Source organism: Bufo bufo, chromosome 6, assembly GCF_905171765.1.
Source record: "Bufo bufo chromosome 6, aBufBuf1.1, whole genome shotgun sequence".
In the NCBI taxonomy this organism is placed as follows: Eukaryota; Metazoa; Chordata; class Amphibia; order Anura; family Bufonidae; genus Bufo; species Bufo bufo.
The window spans coordinates 299,391,028-299,417,720 of NC_053394.1; the positions used below are offsets into that span (position 1 = coordinate 299,391,028).

The 26,693-nt window shown below is 44.0% G+C and overlaps 1 protein-coding gene across 1 annotated transcript in view; it reads right to left on the minus strand.

The window, feature by feature from the left end:
- Positions 1 to 26,693, minus strand: part of RARA (retinoic acid receptor alpha) — a 127,699-nt gene that overhangs the window by 80,049 nt on the left and 20,957 nt on the right. Inside the window, exon 2 of the mRNA XM_040434576.1 lies at positions 12,416 to 12,874. Coding sequence (XP_040290510.1) covers positions 12,416 to 12,593 — 178 coding nt within the window. The 5' untranslated portion in view covers positions 12,594 to 12,874. The remainder of the gene's footprint in view (positions 1 to 12,415; positions 12,875 to 26,693) is intronic.

Sequence of the window (26,693 nt, forward strand, 5' to 3'; positions counted from 1 at the left end):
CATAAAAAAAAAATCTGCAACAAATATGGCCGATGAGAAGGAGAGCCCTGTGCAAGTTGACCTAGCCCATAAAAACGGAGGATAAGTCCCAGGTGCAGAGTGGGCTCAACCTTGTCCATGGGCCATATACTATCAGTATAGGTTGCCTCTATGCTACACACACCCTCTGAGCAGGAGGTATGAATGACTGACTGACACCCCTCCACTTACTTTGGTCAAAACCTGGCAATATAGGATAGGTAATACATTTCTGATTGGTGGAGACCCCCACCAGTTACGAGAACAAAGGTCCCATGTCCCCCATGGGACTCTATGGGATTACAGGAAATAGCTGGGAACTTTAGTTGGCAGTCCCACAGACTCTGAACAGAGACTGCTGCTCCATTCAACAAGGTCAACCGGACCCCCGCTCATGAGTCAGACCCAACTGATCACCCTACCCTGTAGGTAGCTAAGCAGTTGCCATTCTGGGATAACCTCTAAAACCCCTTTTCAAACCAACCTATTAGACATCTCTGATCCCTTGTTGAGACCCCCACCGATTAATTGGAGCAGCGAGAAGCTACAAAGAGAGTCTCTCTCTGGAGGACACAGCATGTCTAAGGATTACACAAACAGTCCATTGACTTCAGCGGACACCATTGCCCCTGCTTGCTACAGAGTTCCCCGTAGGTTCCCCGTAGCAGGACAACAAGCTTATTTACAGCGGGCCCCTTTGGAAAAAGCATTCAAAATATGAACAATCCCTTTAGGATCCCAGAAAGTACTATGCTAATCATTGCTACCCTGTGACCTTGAGTGAGATGTCGATCTATGTACTGTACACTAAGCTTTCCTTAAAGGGAACCTGTTACGTTTAACATGGTGTATGAGCTGCAGGCAGCATGTTATAGACTAGGAGAAGGAGCTGAGCACATTAGTTTGTGAGAAAAGAGTCAGTACAACTCAGAACTTATTCATTTCAATTCATGCTCACTCTGGGTGTTTGAGTCAAGAAGGTGGTCCTATCAGTGATTGACAGCCTTCCTTGTATGACCTGCACATAGAGATAGCTGTCAATCACTGACAGGACGGTCTCCTTGACTCCAAAAAACAAAATGAGCAGGAATTTAACTGCATGATATACAGGTTATATTGAATATTTTCCCTCAAATCTGTACATCAATCTGCTCAGCTCCTCCTGCTCTATAACATACTGCCTGTTCAAAGGGCCTTTTACACGGGGAAATTATCGGCCAAAAAGAACATTCCTTGCCGATCACGGGCCTGTGTAAAAGGCCTGCCAATCAGCCGGCAAACAATTGTTTATTTGTCGGCTGATCAGATCTTTTATGCTAGAATAAAAATTATCTTTTGTCTGCAGCTCATGTGTCGTGTAAACCAAAGATGCGCTTCAACAATAATATAAACCAACAAGCATGCAAACAACCTGATCCTTCATGCGGCTGTTCATTCAGGCAACATACCCCTGTGAAGGTATTTAAACAAGCGCTGATCAACATGCTGTTTCGTTAATTGGTGCTCGTCTCACGGATGCCATGCATGTAAAGATATATACGGTGAAGTCTGTTTATTCCATAGCACTACCATTTGACAAGGAACAGGTTACACGCCTAAGCCTCCAGGGACTTGTTATGGCAACAGCACAAAAAAGCCTCTTAAAAACACAATTTTTCAATTATCATTTTGACACCTAAACTTGAAAACGTCTCTCTAGCGAGCTGTCCTTTGAAGTGGGCCTCTGAAGGTCAGTTAGGTAAGTGTTCTTCTCACATTTGTAAGCAAGAGGGATGTGTCCTGAACATCTGCACTTTCCAAGTTGAAGAAAGGGACTTGTCCTTATGTTTTAGAATCAAAAGGGACATATCCTTTTCTATTTCATATCAGGAGATGGCGAGAATTATCCTTGTGTGTAATCTCCTGAGTTAGGTAGGTGGTGATGGTTTGATGTTGGGATTTTTATATCCATGAAGGTGGTCAGGGCCAGATTGGCCCACCAGAGGACCCTTCCCCGATGGGCTGACACAATCATAGCCACTTATATAGCATGGCTCCAGAGATCCATCAGAACATAACTCCTTCTGGAGCCAATCACTTGTCACTAGAGTCTATTTCTCATGGGTTGATTCACAAATAATCTGTAAAATCTCATTGAGAATATATTCTGTGTGTGCAATGATACATTATGTAACTATATGTCCACATGTTCCGTATAGGGGGAGACAGGGGTGTTTGATTAATATCTTCTGGAGGAGCCAAAAGCCTCAGTCTCTATTGGACCTGGCAATCGTGATCGCTGTGTGTTCCTACACATGGCAGAGCTACTATACTGGGTCTTATTGGCTCCCATGGATGTCCCAGTTACAGTGGAAAAGTGAATACTAAAAAAAATATATAGCTCAAGATAGTGGAACCGCACACCTTGGGCTTGTGGGTGATCTAGCGGAATCATTCTCAAATCCACATCTAATAAAAAGAAGAACTGCTGTAAAGTTAGCTCAAACTTATTGTGGATTGCAAGAGAGTTGTGTGCAACTGCACATTAAGTGAATGATCGCTAGGTTATGCTACCATTGTCACATAGGTGCAGGTCCCACCTCTGGGACCCTAACTCTAGAACATGGCTTCCAAAGCAAAGGAGAACACACCGCGCATATTCAGACGATAACGATATTAAGAAATTTATTGCGATAACGATATATATCGCGATAAATACCCATTTTGCTACTTTCACACTCGCGTTTTAGCTTTCCGTTTGTGAGATCCGTCATGGGCTCTCACAAGCGGTCCAAAACGGATCAGTTTTGCTCTAATGCATTCTGAATGGAAAAGGAATGCATCAGTTTGCCTCCGTTTAGTCTCCATTCCGCTCTGGAGGCGGACACCAAAACGTTGCCTGCAGCGTTTTGCTGTCCGCTTGACGAAACTCAGCCAAACGGATCCGTCCTTGCACACAATGCAAGTCAATGGGGACGGATCCGTTTTCTCTGACACAATCTGGCACAATAGAAAACGGATCTGTCTCCCATTGACTCTCAATGGAGTTCATGACGGATGAATGCGGTTGTATTATTGTAACGGATCCGTTTTTGCAGATCCATGACGGATCCGCCCAAAACGCAAGTGTGAAAGTAGCCTAAAAGAAAAAAAAACACAAGGTGACATTATACTGTATGGGGCAGCCACAAGGACACATTATACTGTATGCGGCAGTCACAAGGAGACGTTATACTATATGGGGACAGGGACAGCCACAAGGAGATGTTATACTGTATGGGGGCAGCCACAACTAGACATTATACTGTATGGGGGCAGCCACAAGGAGATGTTATACTGTATGGGGGCAGCCACAAGGAGATGTTATACTGTATGGGGGCAGCCACAAGGAGACGTTATACTGTATGGGGGCAGCCACAAGGAGATGTTATACTGTATGGGGGCAGCCACAAGGAGATGTTATACTGTATGGGGGCAGCCACAAGGAGACGTTATACTGTATGGGGGCAGCCACAAGGAGACGTTATACTGTATGGGGGCAGCCACAAGGAGATATTATACTGTATGGGGGCAGCCACAACTAGACATTATACTGTATGGGGGCAGCCACAAGGAGACGTTATACTGTATGGGGACAGGGACAGCCACAAGGAGATGTTATACTCTATGGTGGCAGCCACAAGGAGATGTTATACTCTATGGGGCAGCCACAAGGAGATGTTATACTCTATGGGGCAGCCACAAGGAGATGTTATACTCTATGGGGCAGCCACAAGGAGATGTTATACTGTATGGGGGCAGCCACAAGGAGACATTATACTGTATGGGGGCAGCCACAAGGAGACGTTATACTGTATGGGGGCAGCCACAGGGAGACGTTATACTGTATGGGGGCAGCCACAAGGAGACGTTATACTGTATGGGGGCAGCCACAAGGAGACGTTATACTGTATGGGGGAAGCCACAAGGAGACGTTATACTGTGTGTGGCAGCCACAACTAGACATTATACTGTATGGAGCAGCCACAAGGAGACGTTATACTGTATGAGGGCAGCCACAAGGATACGTTATACTGTATGGGGGCAGCCACAAGGATAAGTTATACTGTATGGGGGCAGCCACAAGGAGACGTTATACTGTATGGGGTGTAAGAAGGTACCTGGAATCATCGTGGATGGAAGGTAAGTGTCACCGAGGTTCCTGGTCTCGGTGAAGTAAGAGCCGGTATTTTATGTGTCAGCAGCAGCTATTGCTAATTGACACCTTGAGATTTAGCATGGCTGTCATAGCTAAACCGGGACGGCTCTTACTGGGAGTAGTCAAAGTGCTGGGTGGGTGACTACTCCCCATGTTCCGGGCCAGGTTTGCCAGGCATAAAAACCAGCCAGCACTGCCAGGTTTGTGGATTTACCTCCCTCTGACAGTGGAGCTCAGGAGTCTGTGTGCTGTGAACTGAGGGCTGTGCTGGGATTTGAGGTTTGAGCCGGGCTGGAGGACTCAGGCCCCTCTAAAGTCGAACAGGCCGCCTATGGACTTGATGAGGCTGAACTGCTAACAGGGTGTGAATTAACACCCAGGAGAAAAGGTGACTTTTATTGTTTATGGACTTTCCTTGTGTGTGAACAAACACCAAGCCACCTGCGTTTTGTGATCCACCTTATCTGCATTTGGTTATACACCAATGTGTGAATAAACACCACTGTTTGATTCAAGAACTGAGTACTTTGCCTCCATACTGCATCCGCTAGTCCTAACTACCAGAGCTAATCCCCACAGGGGGCAGCTACGTGGAGGCGTTATACTCTATGGGGGCAGCCACAACAAGACATTATACTGTATGGGGAGCCACAAGGAGACATTACACTGTATGGGGCAGCCACAAGGAGACATTATACTGTATGGGGGCAGCCACAAGGTGACGTTATACTGTATGAACAAGTTTTGACCCCCCCTCAGTATAATAATGTCATGTTGCTCATGTATGGAGGACTCATTATTCCCTAATATTAGGCAGGAAGGAAGGACCAGGCCACAGGGCCACAAAAGACAGAAAGACATAGCACCTTTATGTATGACACCTGGGCCGGTTCTATTCTATATTTAAGGTCTCGTCTCTCACTCCTCGCAGGCCAAACTCTGTGTGTGGGAGTTGGAGAGACTTTTCCCGCCTGGCTGTTGCGCTCGCCTCTGCTGTCATCCGATTCTGACGTTGGTGGGCGGAGACATGAATATGGGGAGCTAGAAGTAGCCGGGAGCGGCCTCTGCGGGAAGTAATGTGGTTGTGAGTACTGTTATGCAGGATGCAGGGGAGGGCGCACACAGATTTAGAAGTTGTCAGCGCACATGTGACTGCTTCTATGACGTCACAAAATACTGCGGTTATTAGGAAACAGCGTTTCTTAATACCGCGGTATATCGCTGACACCGGTTTACCGCTCAACCCTAGCGCGGCATGCTCTCCCTTCAATGAGAGTTTAGTAAGGAGCCGAGTGAGCAAGCTCCACTATTTCTGGAACTCCGACAGAAGTAAAGAGAGAGCGCACCACGCAAGCATGGTCTCCTTTCCATTCACCTTTATACAAGTTCCCAGAAATAGCTGAGCATCACTCTCATAGAAGTTAATGGAGGGTGGCGGCACTACCTAGCAATATGCCACCAATGTGTGAGAAGGGCCAACCCCTTTATCTGGTGTGGGATCCGCCAACTATAATGTAATGTGCAGAGGAAGCTCTATAAGGTGTCGATAAAAAAGGATGGTGCCCCAAGGTGAGAAACATATGACCCGCTGTGGGTTTATTAGGAAAAAGATCTGGTACATGTCCTGTTGTCAGTGTATTAGGAAAAGATAAGACGTATCTGTTCTGATGCCTGATCACAGAGCACACTCTGCATCCTGAAATATTCATGCACAGTCATCTGATCCTGGATCAAGGACACCTTTATATACCTGAACCAAAGGAATATAGATCAGGGCAATGTTAAGAGAGTGCAAATGACGCCAGAAGGGTCTTATATTGGGGGTTATTAGAGGAGATATGTAGTAATAGTGTAATAGCTCTAAAATCAAGGGGTTTACTCAGTCCCCCGACACCCAGACCGGTCCCTCTCCCCAGAAGCAGCTGATTATTCTGCTGTGATACACAAGCTGTCAGTAGCAAATGTAATCAGGGACAGGACTGAGAATTTATCATCCACCATTGACCTGCCGCCTCAGGATGGGAAAATAACAGCTACTCTGTAACCCATTGTGTGCAGTGGCAAAATAGTCTGCTCACATTACCTTTATAATGAAAAATATGAAAAATGAACATTACATCAACAGGAAACCACGCAAAAACATAGGGAAAATGTGTAGATGCATAGGATGTAGGATGCCGACACTGTGACCCAAGAATATTCTTCACTACATATTTCCGTCACATTTGGAGCCAGACTGGGGTCACCAGACAAAGCCCTTGTCTGAAGGCCTCATATGTTCAACGACAGCCCCCATGTTATCACTAACATCATATGTTTCATCATTATTTATGTAAAATCAATGCATTCATTTAGAGACGGTCAAGTGCCACCGCAATTATATATTTGTGAACTTTAATATGGCGCCAAGACATCTATGGCAAAAACGCGAGCTATGGACAATTCCATAAAAAAATTTAAGGGTTGACGGAAAATACATTCTCTGAAAGACAGCCATGCAAACAAAGGAACAACAGACAAACTCCACCTAGATGTTGCCTGGTTGGATAGGAGCCCAAGGTCCACTGCAATTTTATGGGAGACCACTTTAACTGTCAGTAAATATCTGGGAAGTAGAAGGGTATTCACAAGAATACAGCCATCAGGCCAACGGTGAACCATAAAGGCACATTAGGCAATGAAAAACACAAATAAATGATCCTAATTATTATAGACATGAAATAAATTCGGATTATTCTAGACACAGGTTAACAGTAACGTGGCTATTCCTATCTGTGATGTAGCATTTTGGCTCACAAATGCTCCATAAGGACCTCGAGGACACAAAGACCTCAGATGGCCAAAAAAGAAACCCATCAATCTTGCAACAAAGTTGCTCAGCACATATAATCCCAAAACATTGCAAATCTCTAAGCATGCACTGAGGAGAGGAGGGAGCAGCGAAGACTTAAAATTTAAGGTACATTTATGAGGCCGCGTTGTTAAAATATACTGCAACACATTTGGAGTAATGGTCTTTCCGAGACTTGAATTTTAATGAAAGCCAGAAGATTTGCACTTTGTGATATGAAGGCCTGTGGAGGCGGAAAAAACTCCTTCCAGCTATCTATTCCATACACCCCCAACCAGAGCAAATGTCCTGGGATCAGGCCCCCTGAGCAGAACAGGTAAATCAATCAAACAGGGAGTCATTCAGATCTATCTCTTGTAACAACAGAGCCATCTGTGTCCATGGGAGGACGAGGACACCCTGAGATCTGGTCCAATCACACAATGTCTCATTTAAAAAAATAAAAATAAGCTGAGATATTGGGAAACAGCCTTTAAAATAACGTAATACAAAGGCATCTCAATGCATAAAACATAATGCTAAAAAATAGCAAGAACAAGAAAAAAAATGTTATAAATGCACATTCATTTTAACAAAAACATACAGACTGCCAATTTAGGACGTTGTCATTTTTTTTCAGATTTATTCACTTGTTTTGAAGCATTGCAATTTAAAATGCAGTTCTATGCAACTTTTAGATATGGTATTTTTATGATGCAAGTTGCATACGTAAATGCAAAGCTAAAGGCGGAAAAGCATAAAATATGCTCCCTGTTCCCACATGCTAATAAAGCTGAGACACGAGGCCCCGCTGCCTTTAACTGTACCGTAACCTGTAAATTATTTAGTAATCTACTGGAGGAAATATAATGAAACCAATATAGTGTAACATTTAAGTGCCGGCCTTCTTTTTTCTCTACGCCACCTGTTTATGTGCCATTGTATATGTATAAGCATGTAGTGAAAACTGGAAGAGTACACAAGGAAAAGTAGTTTTAACACAAGGAGAAATTATATATATATATATATATATATATATATATATATAACCAAATACAGGGAAAATATTATACTTCGGTGCCTATATACACAGAAATACATACGGTAAATACTTTTCACTCAAACTACAAACGGCCCCATGAAGTTTACTGGCTGAATCCGAGCAGTGGCAGGGATGAGCTACATAGACCATTTCTAGAAGTGCATTCATTCTACTAGAAGTACTACTCAACTGAATGTTCTTAAAACAACACACCATTTAGTCTTTGGCATGCTCAAAAGTCCAGCTGGTCAGTTTTCCTACATTTGTGGCGCTTTCCGCCCGCTCATGATCAGCAGCACATTGAATGGAGATAAGCACAGTCCATGGAAAATAGTGGATGGCATTCAAACTTGGCTCAGTGAGCCACAGGAACTTTGCGGCTTGTCAAAGTCTAAGGCCCCTTTCACACGGGCGAGAATTCTGCGCGGGTGCAATGCGTGAGGTCAATGCATTGCACCCGGACCCATTAATTTCTATGGGGGTGTGCACATGAGCGGTGATTTTCACGCATCACTTGTGCGTTGCGTGAAAATCGCAGCATGCTCTATTTTGTGCGTTTTTCACGCAACGCAGGCCCCATTGAAGTGAATGGGGCTGCGTGAAAATCGCAAGAATCCGCAAGCAAGTGCAGATGCGGTGCGATTTTCACGCACGGTTGCTAGGAGACGATCGGGATGGGGACCCGATCGTTATTATTTTAAATAATAGCATTCTTAATACAGAATTGCTTAGTAAAATAGTGATGGAGGGATTAAAAAAATTAAATTTAAAATTAAACTCACCTTAATCCACTTGTTCGCGCAGCCCGGCTTCTCTTCTGTCTTCTTTGAGGAAAAGGACCTGTGGTGACGTCACTGCGCGTATCACATGGTCCGTCACATGATCCATCACCATGGTGATGGACCATGTGATGAGCGCAGTGACGTCACCACAGGTCCTTTTCCTCAAAGACGACAGAAGAGAAACCGGGCTGCGCGAACAAGTGGATTAAGGCGAGTTTAATTTTTTATTTTATTTTTTTAACCGCTCCATCACTATTTTACTAAGCATTCTGTATTAAGAATGCTATTATTTTCCCTTATAACCATGTTATAAGGGAAAATAATACAATCTACAGAACACCTAACCCAAACCCGAACTTCTGTGAAGAAGTTACCAAACATGCAGATTTTTCTCACGCTCGTGCAAAACGCATTAAAACGTTTTGCACTCGCACAGAAAAATCGCACATTTTCCCGCGACGCACCCGCATCTTATCCGGCCCAAATCCGTGACGCCTGTGTGAAAGAGGCCTAAGGACGTGACCTCCCAAGAACTTGCTGCAATGCTGCAGCGAAAAATTCACTGGATTTCTCCCTCTATATTGTGGAAATCCACAATGCTGCAGATTTAAAATCCTCACGGCTGATCAATATACATGGAGGATAATTTTTACACAGCAAATGGAGATTTCTTAAAAATATCGTAAATTCATACCTCCACACGTGCCATGTGGACATTCCCAAAGGGTACCTGCACACTTTGCAGATTACATGCATTTTTTTCTGCACAGATTCTCGGACCGAAAAAACGCTGCATAATACAGGACCATAAAAGTGAATGAGACTTGACAAATCCCATGTACACATGCGAATGTTGTATGTGTGGAAACTGACCTGCTGTGTGGATTTTAAAATCTGCAGCATGTAAATTGTTTGTGCGATTCCAAACCTTATGTACAGTGCTTTTCCACATAAACTTTAATGGGGTTGTAAAAGTAGAAAATCAGCACCAAAAACTGCATTAAAAATGTGATAAATAGTGCGGACTTATGTGCCGCTTTTATCGCATTTTTGGTCCTAAAGGATTCATGAGCAGAAACAAAAGTGTTCTGGATGCGGACTGTTTCAGCAGGGATAAACCACTTGTATCATGCACCACTCTTCTTGAGCCCATGATGTACAGTGCCTTCAAAAAGGTTTCATACCTCTTGAACTTTTCCACACCCACAAACTTAGATGTATTTTAATAGGATTTTATGTGACAGACCAACACAAAGTAGCAAGTATGTGTGAAGTGAAAAGAAAAGGATACATGCCTTTAATAAATAAAAATCTGGAAAATGTGGGGTGCATTTGTATTCATCCCCGCTGAGTCAATACTTCGCAGGATCACCTTATGCTGCTGCAAGTCTCATGAGGTATGTCTCTACCAGCTTTGTAGAGGCTGAGGCTGAAATTTTTGCCTATTCTTCTTTGCAAAATAGCTCAAGGTCAGTTAGGTTGTATGGAGAGAGTCTGTGAACAGCCATTTTCAAGTCTTGCCACAGATTAACAATGGGATTTAGGTCTGAACTTTGACTGGGCCATTCTAACACATGAATATGCTTTGATCTAAAACATCATTCCATTGTGGCTCTTGCTGTATGTTTAGGGTCATGGTCCTCCTGGAAGGTGAACCTTCGCCCCTGTCTCAAGTCTTTCCTTCAGGATTGCCCAGTATTTAGCTCCATCTATGTTCCCATCAACTCTGACCAGCTTCCCTGTCCCCGCTGAAGAAATGCATCCCCACAGCATGATGCTGCCACCACCATGATTCACGATGGATGATATGGTGTGTTCAGGATGATGTGCAGTGTTAGTTTTTCACCACACATAGCATTGTGCATTTAGGCTAAAAAGTTAATCTTTGGTCTCATCTGACCAGAGCATCTTCTTCCACATGTTTGCTGTGTCCCCTACATGGCTTGCGGCAAACTGCAAATGGGACTTCTTATGGCTTCTTAGGATTTCTAAAGGCCAGATTTTTGGAGTACATGACTAAGGCCTCTTTCACACGGGCGTCGCGTGTGAGGGCAGGATAAGATGCGGGTGCGTCGCGGGAAAATGTGCGATTTTTCTGAGCGAGTGCAAAGCGTTTTAATGCGTTTTGCACGCGCGTGAGAAAAATCGGCATGTTTGGTACCCAAACCCGAACCCGGACTTCTTCACAGAAGTTCGAGTTTGGGTTAAGTGTTGTGTAGATTTTATTATTTTCCCTTATAACATGGTTATAAGGGAAAATAATAGCATTCTTAATACAGAATCCTTAGTAAAATAGGGATGTAGGTGATGGATCATGTGATGGACCATGTGATGAGCGCAGTGACGTCACCACAGGTCCTTTTCCTCCTGGGCATCAAGGAAGAAGACAGAAGAGAATCCGGCCTGCGCAAACAAGTGGATGAGGCGAGTTAAATTATAAAAAAAAAAATTAACCCCTCCATCCCTATTTTACTAAGCATTCTGTATTAAGAATGCTATTATTTTCCCTTCTCATGTTATAAGGGAAAATAATAATGATCGGGTCCCGATCCCGATCGTCACCTAGCAAGCGTGAAAAATCGCACCGTATTCGCACTTGCTTGTGGATGCTTGCGATTTTCACGCAGCCCCATTCACTTCTATGGGGCCTGCGTTGTGTGATTTTCACGCAACGCACAAGTGATGAGTGAAAATCACTGCTCATGTGCACAGCCCCATAGAAATGAATGGGTCCGGATTCAGTGCGGGTGCAATGCGTTCACCTCACGCATTGCACCCGCGCAGAAATTTCGCCCGTGTGAAAGAGGCCTAACAGTTGTCCCATAGACGGCCATGTCTTGGTAGGCTTGCAGTTGTTTCATACGCCTTCCATTTTCATATGATGGATTTAACACTGCTCAGTGAGATGTTCAGAGCTCATCAACTTTATCCATGACCTGTCTGCTGTGTTCCCTGGATATTTATGATGCGGTTAGGTCACTAATTTTCTCTAAAAAACCTCTGAGGCCTTCAAAGAACAGATGTAGTTATACTGAGAATAAATTACACACAGGTGACTTTTTACTAAATTAGGTGACTTCTGAAGGCAATTGGTCACACTGGATTTGATTTAGGGGTATCAGAGTACAGGGGGCACATACTTACTACTTTGTGTTGGTCTATCACATCAATCCCAATAAAATACATTTCAGTTTGTGGGTGTAATGTGAAAAAAATTGGGAAAGTTCAATGGGTATGAATACTTTTTCAAGGCACTGTATAAAAGACATCCTCTTATGTAAAACAGTTTATATATATGCATATATTGGTATATTAATCAGCATTACCCTTTTGATTAGTACCAATCTGATTAGAGCCAATGCTCAGCTACATGAGAAATATAGAACATATGAAATATGTTATTTCTATTTTCCGAAAAATCGTTGAGGATACAAATGAATGACACCACGTATGTATGTGTACAGAGAAGCATATAACTAAATGAATTTACCATGTCAATAAAAAAGTGCAGGCATGAACATAGCATTGCAATTTAATAACATGAAATGAAAGGCAGCAATACTCACTTGCTGGAGATGGTGTGCTATATCCACTGAGAGGAAGCTGGTGCTGTACTCCGGGCAAAGCTCCTGGAGGGGACACACCACCAAGCATGTGAGGAAAGAAAAAGGCATAGTGGGGAACAGGGTATCCATTCATGTGACCTGGCCCAGATGGTGGGCAGGGAGAATCGTTACTAGTCATTGCCAGGCACCCAGCCTACCAGACTGGCTCAAGCCCTTCGAATTTCCATTTATGGCTGTCACAAAGAGGGGATACACCCCCCAAAATCAAGTGGAAAGGTGTGGTAGATCCAAGATTCAAAGTTGAGATCCAACAAGAGATTAACACACTTCTAGGATTGCTGGCCAAAAATCCTGGTGAACGTGATAAAGAGTTCTGCAGGCATCCAGAGTCCTATGGACCAGAGGTAGAGCAAGCAGACCGCTTGGTGATGTGATATGTACTTGACACAGCAGGAATCACTGCAAGACAAAACATGAAAATGTTACAGTCTCACTAAAAGAAAAGAACAAACAGAGGGTTCATAGAAGGAAAAAAACTATTGTACTGTGTATTTTTGCATCCTTCAGCCAGTAGATCTTGATCCTTTCGTCTTTAAATAAAAACTGCTATCATCCCTTGTTCCATATCCTTAACAATCGCATCCCAGGACCATCTCAAATGAACTTCCAGGACTTTACTTGTCTCCTGTCACCATCTCAATCTGCCAATAGCACCTCATGTCTATCCCACTGTCTCCATCCCTTAATCACCGGTTTTGTTCCTACCTATGTGTACCACCACACCTCAGCCTAAAACCTATATCAATTCTCAAAACCTTGAAATTTCAAGGACCTGCTCATAAACGAGAACCTTCACAGACAGACCTATAAACGAGAACCTTCACAGAAAACCTATAAATGAGAACCTTCACAGACAGACCTGCTCATGTAATGTATTCCTGTCCCTCAGGTTAACCACTTTATTTAACATTCCCATTATTTTTTTTCATCTACCAATGTTGTGGCTACTTATTCCCCATCTTTCCCTACCTATTGCCTTCTTTCACCATCCCCCAGTCCATTTCTTCATCATCAACCTCGTCATTGCTTTCCCTGTATGTACAAATGGGGACAGATGCCTGCAGTGTGGGATGCAGTGGATTCATCACGCTGATTACATGCCGGCCAGGAAGGGGGATTTGGGAGGATTTTTTTTTTATTCTGGGATTCGAGGGTCGTAAATCTCAGCGCGGCGTGAGAAAAGACCCGTCCTTACAGTTCAATTACACCAAGCTAATGAGCCACCCAAGAAAAATGGGGCTATCGAAGATCTGTACAGGAGTCAGAACAAGAGAACGGAAGGGAGGGGGAGAGATGCACTGCAAAGCCAAGACAAATCAAGAGATTGTCAGAAGAGACATTCGGGAAGAAAAAGCGGGACAGACAGTCGGATAAGGATGCGGAGAACAAAAAAGGGAAAGGACAGAGAGAATAAAACGAGAAAAGGACAAAGAACAGTAAGAAGAATGTAGTGCAGACAGGTAGAGAGACACAAAGCACAAAAGACACCAACTCACATGAAATAGAGAGTCAAATATCAACGGAGTAGATGGGACAGACCTGTACAGTGGCACACATAGAATACACATAGAGAGGATACGAGACATGCACATTGGCACACAGCTAGAGACACACACAGAGAAAAGAGAGACAGAGTGGCATGCAGCTAGAGAAATATACAGAGAATATACAATAAGAGACATGCACAGGGTCATAAAGCTAGAGACACACAAAGAGCAAAGATAAGAGAGAATACATAGTAAGAGACATGCAGTGGCATATAGATGGAGTCTCACATACAGAGAGGATACATTGGAAAGGCTAATTCACACAACAGTCCAATCCAATCACTAAACTGTCTACACGTTGACCCTATAATAATAAATTAATCTATTAAACGTTTTTTCTGAAAAAGACACACAAAGTCGGATGCTGCAAAAGTAAAACCACAGCATGCACCATCAGATGGCATATTGTGGGCGAAAAATTTCCATTGAAGTCCTGTAAACAGAGACCCCAAATAATCACATTGGTTACTCACCCATACTTGTTGGATCTGTAGGAGATCCATAATCAGTGGGTTGGGACAATAGAGTACTGTATTTCGGATCATATCTAAGAATATCTGAAGGTAAGCCAAAGCCAATAATACGCACATATAAGAAGGACAGGTAGGCAGTGAGACACAATAATACGCACACAAAAGACCCGCAAGCAAAAATGGCCAACACACAAGTACATAGAGGATGCTCAGATACAGAGCATACCCCATACAGCATAACCCAGACATTTCAACCATCAATGACTGGTTAGAACTATTATCTACATGTCTTTATGGAGACAAAAAGATAGGTTCTTAGCTAAGGAAATCTACTCTAATGGTCAGAAAACGTAGCAGATTTATAATATGTGAATATTAGACATTACTACCACCACATGGTTTAACAACAGCTGGCACAGACATTCCCACAGAGGGCAATGCGTAAGTCAAATGTCATGGTCAGCAGGATCCTCCCATGGGAAAAACTTTCCTATTGTAACCCAACATCTCTGTATGATGGGTTTAAAAAGAGTCACTAGAGATATGTCATGGGTCTACCATATATGAATACGCGAATGGATGCAAGAGAACCCACATCAATGGGCATGTAAGTACATGCTATATGTAAATGCCAGTCAGGTGATTCCTCTCATCTGGTCAGCACAGAGGAACTTGATGATCTACATAAAGCATGCACTTAGGTAAAGGCTCATGGGCCCTGGTCCAAGGGTTCAGCTTGGGCCCCCCTTACCTCAGTGTTTTGTGGCTAGGGCAAAAAATGTAAACACCCCCATGCCAAATTCTTGACCTAACCCCTTCCCTCCAGCCAGAGCTATAACTTGACCAGCATGCACTTTCTATAATACTGGTGTCTTTCTATAATACTGGTATCTTCTTATGTGGCACAAGGGTCTTTGGGCCCCCTCAGGCTCCTGGGCCCGGTAGCGACTGCTACCTCTGCACCCCCTATAGCTACGCCCCTGCGTATGTCCATCTTTTGGTAGGAGGCTTGTTTGCTTCCTCACGGGCATGGTCACCTGATCTGCTGCAGCCAATTTCTTGCTTAAAGAGGTTCTGCACTTTGGTTAAACTGATGATCTAGCCTCTGGATAGATCATCGGCATCTGATCGGCGGGGGTCCGACACCCGGGACCCCCGCCGATCAGCTGTTTGAGAAGGCAAATATTATCAGTCCTTGGTAGCCCCTCGACAGGACTATCTTCCACAGTTTGTGGCTAAATGGTCCCAAGACCTGGGAGCGAACATCCCCCCCGATCACTGGTCAAAACTCTTCAGTCTGCTCTACAGGTCATCCATAGCGAGTAGGTTCCAGGAGGCGATAATGTCCAGATGGTACTATGTTCCAACCAGATTGCAGAAAATGTTCCCATCCGCGTCTCCTATTTGCTGGCGCTGTGACTACGATATGGGCTCCATGATGCACATTTTCTGGGATTGCCCAAAAATTGGTCCTTTTTGGCAGTTGGTCCATAAGACTTTGTCCTCAATTTTCCGATTTACGATACCACACACCCCTGGTTTCTTCTTATTATTTCTCTCGGATCTGCCAATGAGTGTGCTTCGGAAGTCATGTTTGTGCTCCCTGGTGATAGCGGCTAGGTCATGTATCCCTGCGAGATGGAAGCTCTCTGCGCCTCCGACAATTAGTTGTTGGATCCAAAAGGTGGAGGAGATCCGGAGAATGGAGGAACTCACCTCGCAGCTGCGAGCCAAGCATAAAGCCTTCCTTGATTCATGGGCCCCTTGGTTTTCTTTTCAGGAGTCTCAGGAGTTTCAGGACCTTCTGGCCTAAGCTGCGGATCTTACTCTGTACTCTATGGGTTTACCCCCTCTCCAGTACCCACCCCCCCCTTTAGTGTCTATTGTTTGTGTGTATTGTTTCCCTCCTTCTGTTGTTTATTGTCTAGTGGTTGCTCCTCCTAATCTGTGTGCATTTATGCTGCTTTACTCTTCCTGGTAGCTTTGTTTTAAGGCCAGGATTATGTTTTTACTATTTTAGCCCGATGTGGTTATGGATCAGTCGAAAGGGTTTCTGCTCTGGCGAGGTTCCTATCATTATACCACAAGTGCCATTAGATATTGTTATGTTAGTTGAGGTATAAGGTGATATCGTTGTTGTGCTATATCTTTGATACAATGGATGTACTGTATTGAATTTGCTAATGCACGGTTAGACTTCCGTATTCATTTAAATAAAGAATAAAAAAAAATAAAAAAAGTTAGGTATTCAAGAACAACCCCTTTAAAGGAATGGTCTAATCTTGCCATTACAAAGGCAAGATGAGACCATGCCTTGACCACCAGGTGGCTGGGAAACAGTGGAGCGGGCCTTCACTGCAGTGCATGGGAGCTACAGAAACAGCAAACTATACTGCTGCCCAACTTGGTCTGTTCCTCTGTTTACTGGCCACTTGGTGGTTGGAACTTAGTCTCATCTCGCCTCAGTAATGGTTAGATGAAACAACCCCTTTAAGGCTCCTGTTGTAGTAAATGCATGTTATTGTGTCAGAACCAGGGACTACCAGAGGATTCTGGTACTCACCAGCTGTCACATTTTGTGAGGGGAAAAAAGGATCGACTGGGTTGGGTTTTATGGTCAACTCTCTAAAGTTCTTTCCCCAGGGAAGACAAGCAAATGGGGACCTGTCATCTCAGGGGAGCATGCACAATAAGTGACTGTCGAGTAAAGGAAACCGGCACTACTACTCCAGTTTACATACATCATAGCATCTTAAGGATTCTTCAAATTGCAAGTAAATATCCCGCTGATAATTTTAATTATTGCATATCCATAACCAAGTGATTAAAAAAGCCTCTCATTTACCCCAGGCTTATTACCACTACAAATGATTATTGTTCTGTTTTTATGGTCCGCATCGGACCAATAATGGCTGTGCACGAATGGGCCCTAGGAGACCAACAGACATGAGATGGGTAAAAGACTCCTATTATGATCGATTAGGTTCTAGAAATACTGGATACATCAGGCAAAAGCCAAAAATATTTTCATCAAATTTTATCTTTGTACAATCCTTAGTAAATGTTCTATTAGCTGGCATGAAGTCAGCACACTCTCCAGACAAGTAAGGCCTCATTCACATTTCTGTTTTTCACCGACGTGTGCTGTCCGCATTTTCCATGGACAGCACACGTACCCATAGATTTAAATGTGTCTGTTCACATTTCAGTTTTTTTTTTCCTGACTGTGGGTCAGTAAAAAAAAATCACGGGGACATGCACTACTTTGATCCGTGATACGGACCAAGCACACCCATTGAAGTCTATGGGTCAGTGACACAGTGTCCGTTTTTCACTGAAGACTAATAGGAGATTCTTTGAAAATTTATTTTCAGCTGAGCAACATCAGTGAATTACGGATGACACATGGATGGTAAAAACGGACACACGGACCAACCACGGATCCTTCATGGACAGCTTCACGGATGAAACGTGTACGCTTTTTTTTTACAGACGTGACACTGACACGGAAATGTGAACGAGGTCTAAGGAGTTAAAATCTCATCTAGATAACCTAGTTAATGACATGTTGATATGAAGCCTACAACTACCGTAAGTGCTTCTGCTACTTTCACTTAAAAGGGTGGTCCCACAAAAAAAATATTCAAAATTTTTCAAGCCAGCAGCTGGATCTGAATACTTTTGTAATTTAGATGCAATTCAAAATTTAGTTGTTCAATAAAATTTATCTGAGCCACCTGATGTTTGTGCTTTTCTTTATTTCTATGTCCTCCTCAATACCATCTCTGAGGTGGTCGCACATACTCAGTTCCATCGTTCAGCTGCCACCAGGTACAGGGAGCCGTGTTAGAAGCTGTGACAGGTGTGCTGCTCCCCCGCTCCCCACTACACTTTGCCGTGGCAGACAGGACTTTAGTGTCCTGGCAGCCATGGTAACCATTCAGAAAAAGCTAAACGTCGGATCCGGTAAAGCGCCGAAACGACGTTTAGCTTAAGGCCATATCCAGATTGGTGCCTTTCAATGGGCATTGATTCCGGATCCGGCCTTGCGGCAAGTGTTCAGGATTTTTGACCGGAGCAAAGAGCGCAGCATGCTGCGGTGTTTTCTCCGGCCAGAAAACGTTCCGTTCCGGAACTGAAGACATCCTGATGCATCCTGAGCGGATTTCTCTCCATTCGGAATGCATGGGGATAATCCTGATCGGGATTCTTCCGGCATAGAGCCCCGACGACGGAACTCTATGCCGGAACAGAACAACACAAGTGTGAAAGAGCCCTAACATGGTGAAGTCATCAACATTGTACCTGCCAGAATGTTTGCTCATACAATTGTTCTGCACATACAATTGTTCTGCACATACATAATTATGGTCGGCTGCACATTCCTTATTAAACAGTTTGATGAGTTGCAGACAAAAAAAAAAAAAAGAAGCTGTGACAGGTACAGGGAGAGAGCTGCAGTAGAAAGGACACGCCCCCTGAGAAAGGACACGCCCCCTGAGCTGCCAGCTTGAAATAAATCTAGCTGGACAATTAGAGCAATGAATGGGGAGATCTATGGATACATGTGAGGTACAGGGCTGGTTCTAGCTTTGTTTGAAAGAGATTGTCATGTACTATCTGATGTCTGATTTTGATTTATTTAAATTAATCAGGAGCTAACCCGTTTAAGGCTCCCATGCACATTAGCAGAAAGGCAGATGAACAAGGTAATTTCTACACTGATGAGTGTGGTGTAAAATGGCAAAAGGTAGCGAATTCAATAAAAAAACAAGGCCTGCGCAAAAATTAGAGACTTTTTTCACAACAGAAAGCAGTCAAAGAACGCTTAACGGGGCTGTCTCGCTTCAGCAAGTGGCATTTATCATGTAGAGAAAGTTAATACAAGCCACTTACTAATGTGTTGTGATTGTCCATATTGCTACATTTGCTGGCTGGATTCATGTTTCCATCACATTATACATTGCTCTTTTCCATGGTTATGACCACCCTGTACTCCATCAGTGGTGGCCGTGCTTGCACACTATAGGAGAAGTGCTGGCCTCTCTGGTGGCCGGGACCGTGGGAACACACATAGACTGGTGCTTTTCCCTATAGTGTGCAAGCACGACCACCACTGATGGATTGCAGGGTGGTCGTAACCATAGAAAACCAGCAGTGTATAATGTGATGGTAAAATGAATCCAGCCAGAAAAGGAGGCAATATGGACAATCACAATACATTAGTAAGTACCTGGTATTAACTTTCTCTCCATGATAAATGCTATTTGCTGAAGTGAGAGAACCCCTTTAATAAATTGCCCCTATTATGTATGGGACCATCGACCACGTTGGGCACATTGGAGGTGTCTGATGGTGGCTTATTCCCTTTTGGACACAAAACCTTTCTAGAACTCACCTATAAGTGGAGTCTATACTTTTTGATTAAATTTAGGCGAGTCCGCATTTTTTCACTGCTCTTAATAGAAGTCACCCACGAAAATCTTGTACTGCGTGTAAAAGGGCACCGCAGCAAAATCACTGCATATGAACATAACCTTTACTAGCTTGTGGTTGACTATTGTCGTCTGCCATGACCAGGCAATCACAATTCTATTTGACTGGCCCGAGTAAGGGCTCATGCACACGGCTGTATCCATTTTTGCGGTCCGCAAATTGCGGATCTGCAAAACATGGATACCAGCCGAGAGCCTGCCGCCATTTTTTTTTCAAGTGTCCTATCCTTGTCCACAAGAATAGGACATGTTCTATTTTTTTGGTGGGGCCACAGAACGGACTTACGGATGCAGACAGTACACGGTGTGTTGTCCTCATCTTTTGCGGCCCCATTGAGATGAATGGGTCGGCAAAAAATGCGGATCGGATGTGTACCAATGGCCTCATTGCCTGGGCTGACACCTTCATAGCCAGTGCTAGTTTTTTATGTACAGAGCCCACTACCTACCTCTTCTTGCTGCACTGAGAAGGACAAATCTTTATGTGGCAAAAAAAACAAAAAAAATAAACTAATGACATTTGCAGAAAGAGAGAGAAACATAATGGTCAAGATTTCGCCAAAAAAGAATGCGGGGCTGATCTAAGGAAGGAGGATGGCTCGGATACAGAATACGCGTGGAAATAAATATATAAATGCGACAGGAAGAGAAGCATGTAAAGTGCAGGCGAGAGACGAGAAACTGGAGCAGACGTAAAGTGACCAGGCTGCCACTTTCATACACAATGCCAGGCTGTGCTTGTCCTAAAATGGCCTTGCAAGACACATTTTAATAGGTTCTGCATGAAAGCCGAGTCTGGAAACACAACCCCAATCCTCAACTGCTGGCGCCGGGCCAGCCTTTCCCAGAACACTGCCGTTTAAAGGGATACCAAACTATTTTTTCCATCTTTTACACAGCCTCTTAAATGTAAGAAACCAATCGCTGAACGTTACTAGCAACATTACAAATATGGACGCAAGAAGCCGTGATGACTTGTACGAGCTATAAAAATGCCGATCCCGGGGGTGGGGGGATTATTTGCTGAATTAGCTACAATGCAGGGAAAATACACAAGTGTACTCCAATGTAAAACATGCATCCCCGACACTGGGGTTACAGTCTAGGGCTTTCCCCAGAGAGATGACAGAGTACTAGTTGGAATGTATAATGCAATACCCGAGGACGCTAAACTGAGAGAAATGGGAAAGAGCAGCTTGTAGGAGGAGTTGCACATATTCGGCTTCTGCAAAGAGCGGACACCTTTTCTAACTCCCATCAATAGAAATGACTATTCTCTTCAGTAAGGGCTCATGCACACGGTTATTTTTCTCCTGTGCCCGTTCCATTTTTTTGCGGCCCGTATGCAGAACCATTCACTTCAATAGGGGATGCAAAAAAAACAAAAAACTGAAAGGACTCAGTGTGCATGCCCTGTCCGTAGGTCTGCATGGCCGTTCCGGAGAAAAATAGAACATTGCCCGCATTATGCACAAGCATAGGACTGTTCTATTAGGGGGCGGAATGCAGAATGCACGCGGCCAGTATCATTTTTTTTGTGGATCCGCAATTTGTGGACCTCCATCTGTCGTGTTCATGAGCCCTAACAAGGACAAGAATAGGATATGCTCTATAATTTGCTGAACAGCCACATGGACCCGCGAAAAAAATATGGTGGTCTGCATGGCGTGCATCGCGCGAGTGCAACATGAGCTAACTTGCTATTCCGCATAAACATGGCAGCCAAGGCTTAAAGCTGGCCATACGCATTACATTAACGTCGGCTGAACCTGCATATTTTGGCGGAACTAGCCCACCATCTAGTGTGTATAGGGGGGGGGGGCCTCCTGACTTCACTGACAGCAGATATTGGGGAAGAAAAGGATTGGCAGTGGGATATCAACATGCCCAATCCTATTGTTTTCAGGACAATAAGCCACCAGGAGGGCATGGGGTGGCATCGACTTACTCTACTCTCCCCATTCAGCCAAGCTGAGTGTACTTGTGCATGAGGTGGGGGGGTCAGAAGGAATAGCCGTTCGCCAGACATTAAGCATACCAGGCTATTTTTGGACCTCCTAAAGAAGTCAATGGAGAAAGCCAAGCATGCAGGCCCCCTCTCCAGTCACGGAGGTTTGACACAGGGCCCTGTTCTCAAGATAGGTGCAGGACCCGCATGTATCCGGCATCTAGGACATACCCTGTCCGTTGTAGGACAATAATCACTTGCAGTGGATTTCCCACCATTGCCTTGGCATGACATTTGTCACCTTGACACACATTTTGCTGAAGCCACTGGAGAAACCACGTGGCGGTCATTAATTAAGGGACTTGCGACTATTTTAGAAATAAGTCCTTTTTTTTAACTGACCACGCAGCAATATTTAATCACACGGTCACGGCATGTGGACGGGACATAACGGAGCGGGGGCGTGTAGGGAGGCGTTATGGCGGCCTTGTCATAAATTAGCTGGATCTTTTGGCAGTTCAGGGGAAAATCTTAGTAAATGACCCCCTGTGACTGTAAGGCAATATGGAAATCAGTATACTGACTTATGGGGAGGCTTTTTCTAAACTGGTAGACAATGGCTGATTGGACATGCTAGGACTTGTAGTTCCATCCCAGCTGAACAATGATCATTTCGGTCCCTGGGATTGGATTGTGAGCTATTATGATGCACTGGTTGCCAAGCACCCGGTTACATATAATCATGAAATGGTGTCACTTCCTTTTACGTATAGCCGATTGCACATGTTCCTTTTACTTTATAAGATTTACGCAAGAAGCCATGAATTCTTACACACATCTGACCAATGTAGCGTGATGTACTGCTTGACATTTACTGTACTGTATCGATTTCTCTAATGCACATATATTACCAGCTCACTAGGGGACAAAAGAGTTAAGTCCGTCTGCCTTGTAATACACCCCCCCCCCCCCCCGTAAAATTTAAGGAGATTCCCCATAGACATAGCAAACTTACAAATACATACACTAACTACTCACACAAAAGGGCAGGGAGCCTTTCTTCTGCTGCAGTTTGATAGCACAGACGGCCCCCCCCCCCCCCCGCCCACGGCTGTAACCCTTTCACTGCCCTGTCGGCGGTATGAGTGGAAGAACAGGGCCATGCTTGGCCCAATGTTACCTAAAATTCAATCTGTGTTTAGGAGATGTAAGGAAAGCAGCCAGACATACATACTGAAGGATGGAGGAGGGTGGGCAGTAGAAAGGAGGAGACCCAGAGGGTGGAGAAAGGAGTGAAGAATGGGACCTGGAGAATAATATATTATGAAGAAGACAGATGCTGCAGCCTCTGGAATCTACACCGTGTTAATAAGCTTGCCATGATGCAGACGCTTACATCTGTGCAGTGCAGACGCCTATAGAATATACAGCATATCGTTAGTATACTCATATAGTACACAGTATGAAGCAGTGGTACCTGCCACTAGACCCAATGCAGCATTGCCATTGCAATATGAATTGTAAGCTCTGTAGACAAGTATTGTGGAAAAGAAAATCAGCGAGTCCCCCCCCCCCAGATGTGGAGCCAGATGCATTACTTCCATAACATACAGTTAAAGCCATAAGTGGGAATACATGTGTGCATGATTAAAGCTCCTCTCTCGCCCTCCACCCGTCTGCTCTCTCCCCACTCTCCTTTCTTGTTTTCAGATGTTTGGCCTGGAGATTCTCTCCAGGAAGTTGGTGTTCCTTCCCCTCTAGAGAGAGCCAAAGAGAAGGGGGGTGGGAGAGAAAAAGGCAGAAAGAGAAAAGTGGGAGAGAGTTGGCGGAAAGTGGAGCCGGAGAATAATAAATGGAGACGTTAATAGTAAAGACAAAAGAAGAAGGATAGATGGGGCAGTAAGATGGGGCAAATGTGCTTTATTGGGGGAGTTAATGGGGCACCTGGGGCCTTCGCAGGACTGGCGCCATTTAAAAGATATTTCATTTTCATATTTTAGATATTTCATTAGATTCTTCTGCCACCCACTTTTTCTTTTGTCCAGATATCCCATGGAAGGGCATCTTTTTAGGCTCTTTCCTTTTACATATTTCTGTTATGTTCTGATATAGGCCAGATTTACGGTGGGTTATTTATCATTCCCCCCACGTCCCTTTTCGGTTGTAAAAAAAATAAAAATCTCAAATCCCATGTTTGCAACTTTTTAAATGCAACCGCGACAAAATTTTGTCACAAGTGGTGTCTACACCTCCCTTAGTACTGTCCTGAAAAGAGGACATGGCAAGGGGGCAGGGACAATGAGCCCAGCACATTTATCTTCATTTACGCCAGTTTTTGGGCGCAAACGAAGACGGAAATCTATAGCAAATTTTCTGTAGATTTCTGTTTAGGGTGATGCCCCACATCGCGGCTGTGATGCATTTCTGGTGCATTTTTTTGCCCTTATTGCAACAACCTATCTGCGTTTATTGAGCGTTTTGTTCCAACAAAGGGAAAAACACACAGCAAAACTGAATTACGTTAATTACAAAATAGACGTACATTAAGGTAATTTAAGTCTGCTGTGCGTTTTTCTCTTGGCTTGAAGAAAACAGACCATAAACACAGGAATGCTGTCGCAGAAATTGCATGTTTTTTGGTGGTCTTGGCAGCACCCTACGGCACATAGACTGCTGGAGGATGTGCCTAATTTATGACGAGCCCTGCGCATCTTCTGGCAGCTCAGGGGATGTCATAAACTGGGGTAAAATTCTGGTCTATGATAAATCTCCTCCCAAGACTCTAGGAACAAACAGGCCTTGTTTACGTACGTCTTGTCTGCAAAGCTGTTCCAGACATGAGATACACGTAACGATAGCAATGGACATATCCAGTACGTACAGCAGACTTGTGAACATGGCATTAGCAAATAATTCTTTCCTGCAGTTTTCAAGATAATCAGGAGAGACTATATTAGGATGTGTGATCATGACTGGTGCACTATTATTGGGGTTCCTGAATAACTGGAGAGTCTTCAATGAAAAGAAAAAGACTGCACAAGCCAAAGGTTGGCCGAACCCTCTAATTTTGAAGAGCGGCCACCAACTATGCATGCTGTACCATATTATGGAGATATTTTACCATTGAAACAATGCTTATATACAGTACTTCCATAAAACAACATGCCATATAGAATGGGACATTTTTTTTCTGCTGGACTCTTATTTAAAAAAATAATAATAATAATCTTTCTTTATGCCTCCATATAAATTGGGAGGGCGTGTGTGTTCGCATTTTTTGAAAATAATGAAAACATAGAGAGGCAAAGTACATGCATGAAAATACATAATAAAGATTTTAAATAGTATAAAGATGTCTAAGACTAAAGCTGGATTCACCCATCCATGTTCCAGCCATGTTAACCAGTCATATTTCTTACGACTGTCGCGCCCCGACCTTGGGTTTAACTGACCCAAACTCACAGCATCATTGTGATCCGGCCTTATGCTATATCTGTGGTATCCAACCTGTGGTTCTTCAGCTGCTGTAAAACTACAACAACCAATATGCCCCGACAACCAACAGATATAAAAAGGTGCAAAGAAGAACAATCCATTACAACTTCCATAATCTAAGTTAACTTGTCACTGCAGACAAACAGCAGCACTCAGTAACACTATAGTCGGCACTTTAACCACTCTACAGACGCTCTCACTTCCCTTCTCTCTCTGGTCTCTGTTTCCGCTGTGCACCCACCACCTCCCAGCCAACCAACTCAGACATGCTGTACTACAACCCCCCCCCCCCAATCATTGGCTGACCTCATACTTCCTGGCGTGACTACCAGCTTTGCCAGGCAAAATGCCACTTCCTGTCACTAGTACTCACGGGCAGACAATTCAGACTCTCGCTTCCTGAAAATTACAACCCTACTTTTTGTATTAAACGCACTTTTTCTCATTGACATAAAACTTGAGAATGTTAAAGTCACAGTATGTGTTTTTTCTTTTGCAGGCCCAGGGCTAAAATTTCCTGAAAACATACAGCGTGAAATGAACCTCAATGACTCAAGATTCTAGGAATTCCTCCCTAAAACAGTTGAAGAAAAAAAAAAAGGGCACAGATGTGACAACTACAAACAACTATTGTCACTTCTATAGACTAAGGGGGTCATTTATTATTAGATACAGTATACGCCAAGGGGATTTGCGGCTGAATCTGCAACTTTTCCCCCACTTACACTGGGTCTAAAAAGTGATGGAAGGAGAGTGGAAGGAGGGCCGGCCCGTCTCATTTATCATTATCTACTTCTGTTTCAGGAATAGAAAATTATCTAAATCTACGCCAGAAAGGGAGCTGATTTATGCCAGCGGTGGATGTGCCTAAGTTATGTAGAGGCCTGCGCCTGTACACAACTTAGGCGCATCATGCGCCAGGGGTATTAAGACCGGCGTTTAAGACTACTTTCACACTTGCGGCAGCCTGCTGGATCCGTGTTAACGCTAGCCCACTGTGCTGCCGGAAGTCGGCATGCCGAGAGGCGGCCAGACAAAAACTACAGCATGCTGCGGTTTTTGTCTGACCGTCTCTTGGCTTGTTTGCCGTGCTGTGGCCAGACTTCCGGTCCGCCCCCATTTTAGTGACTTCCGGCAGCATGGTGGACTAGCGTTAGCACGGATCCAGCAAACTGTTCCCCTGCCGGACCATTCTGCCGCAAGTGAGAAAGTAGCCTAAAACACCTGCCTTACTAAATGACACCATAAGCTAGATTTACA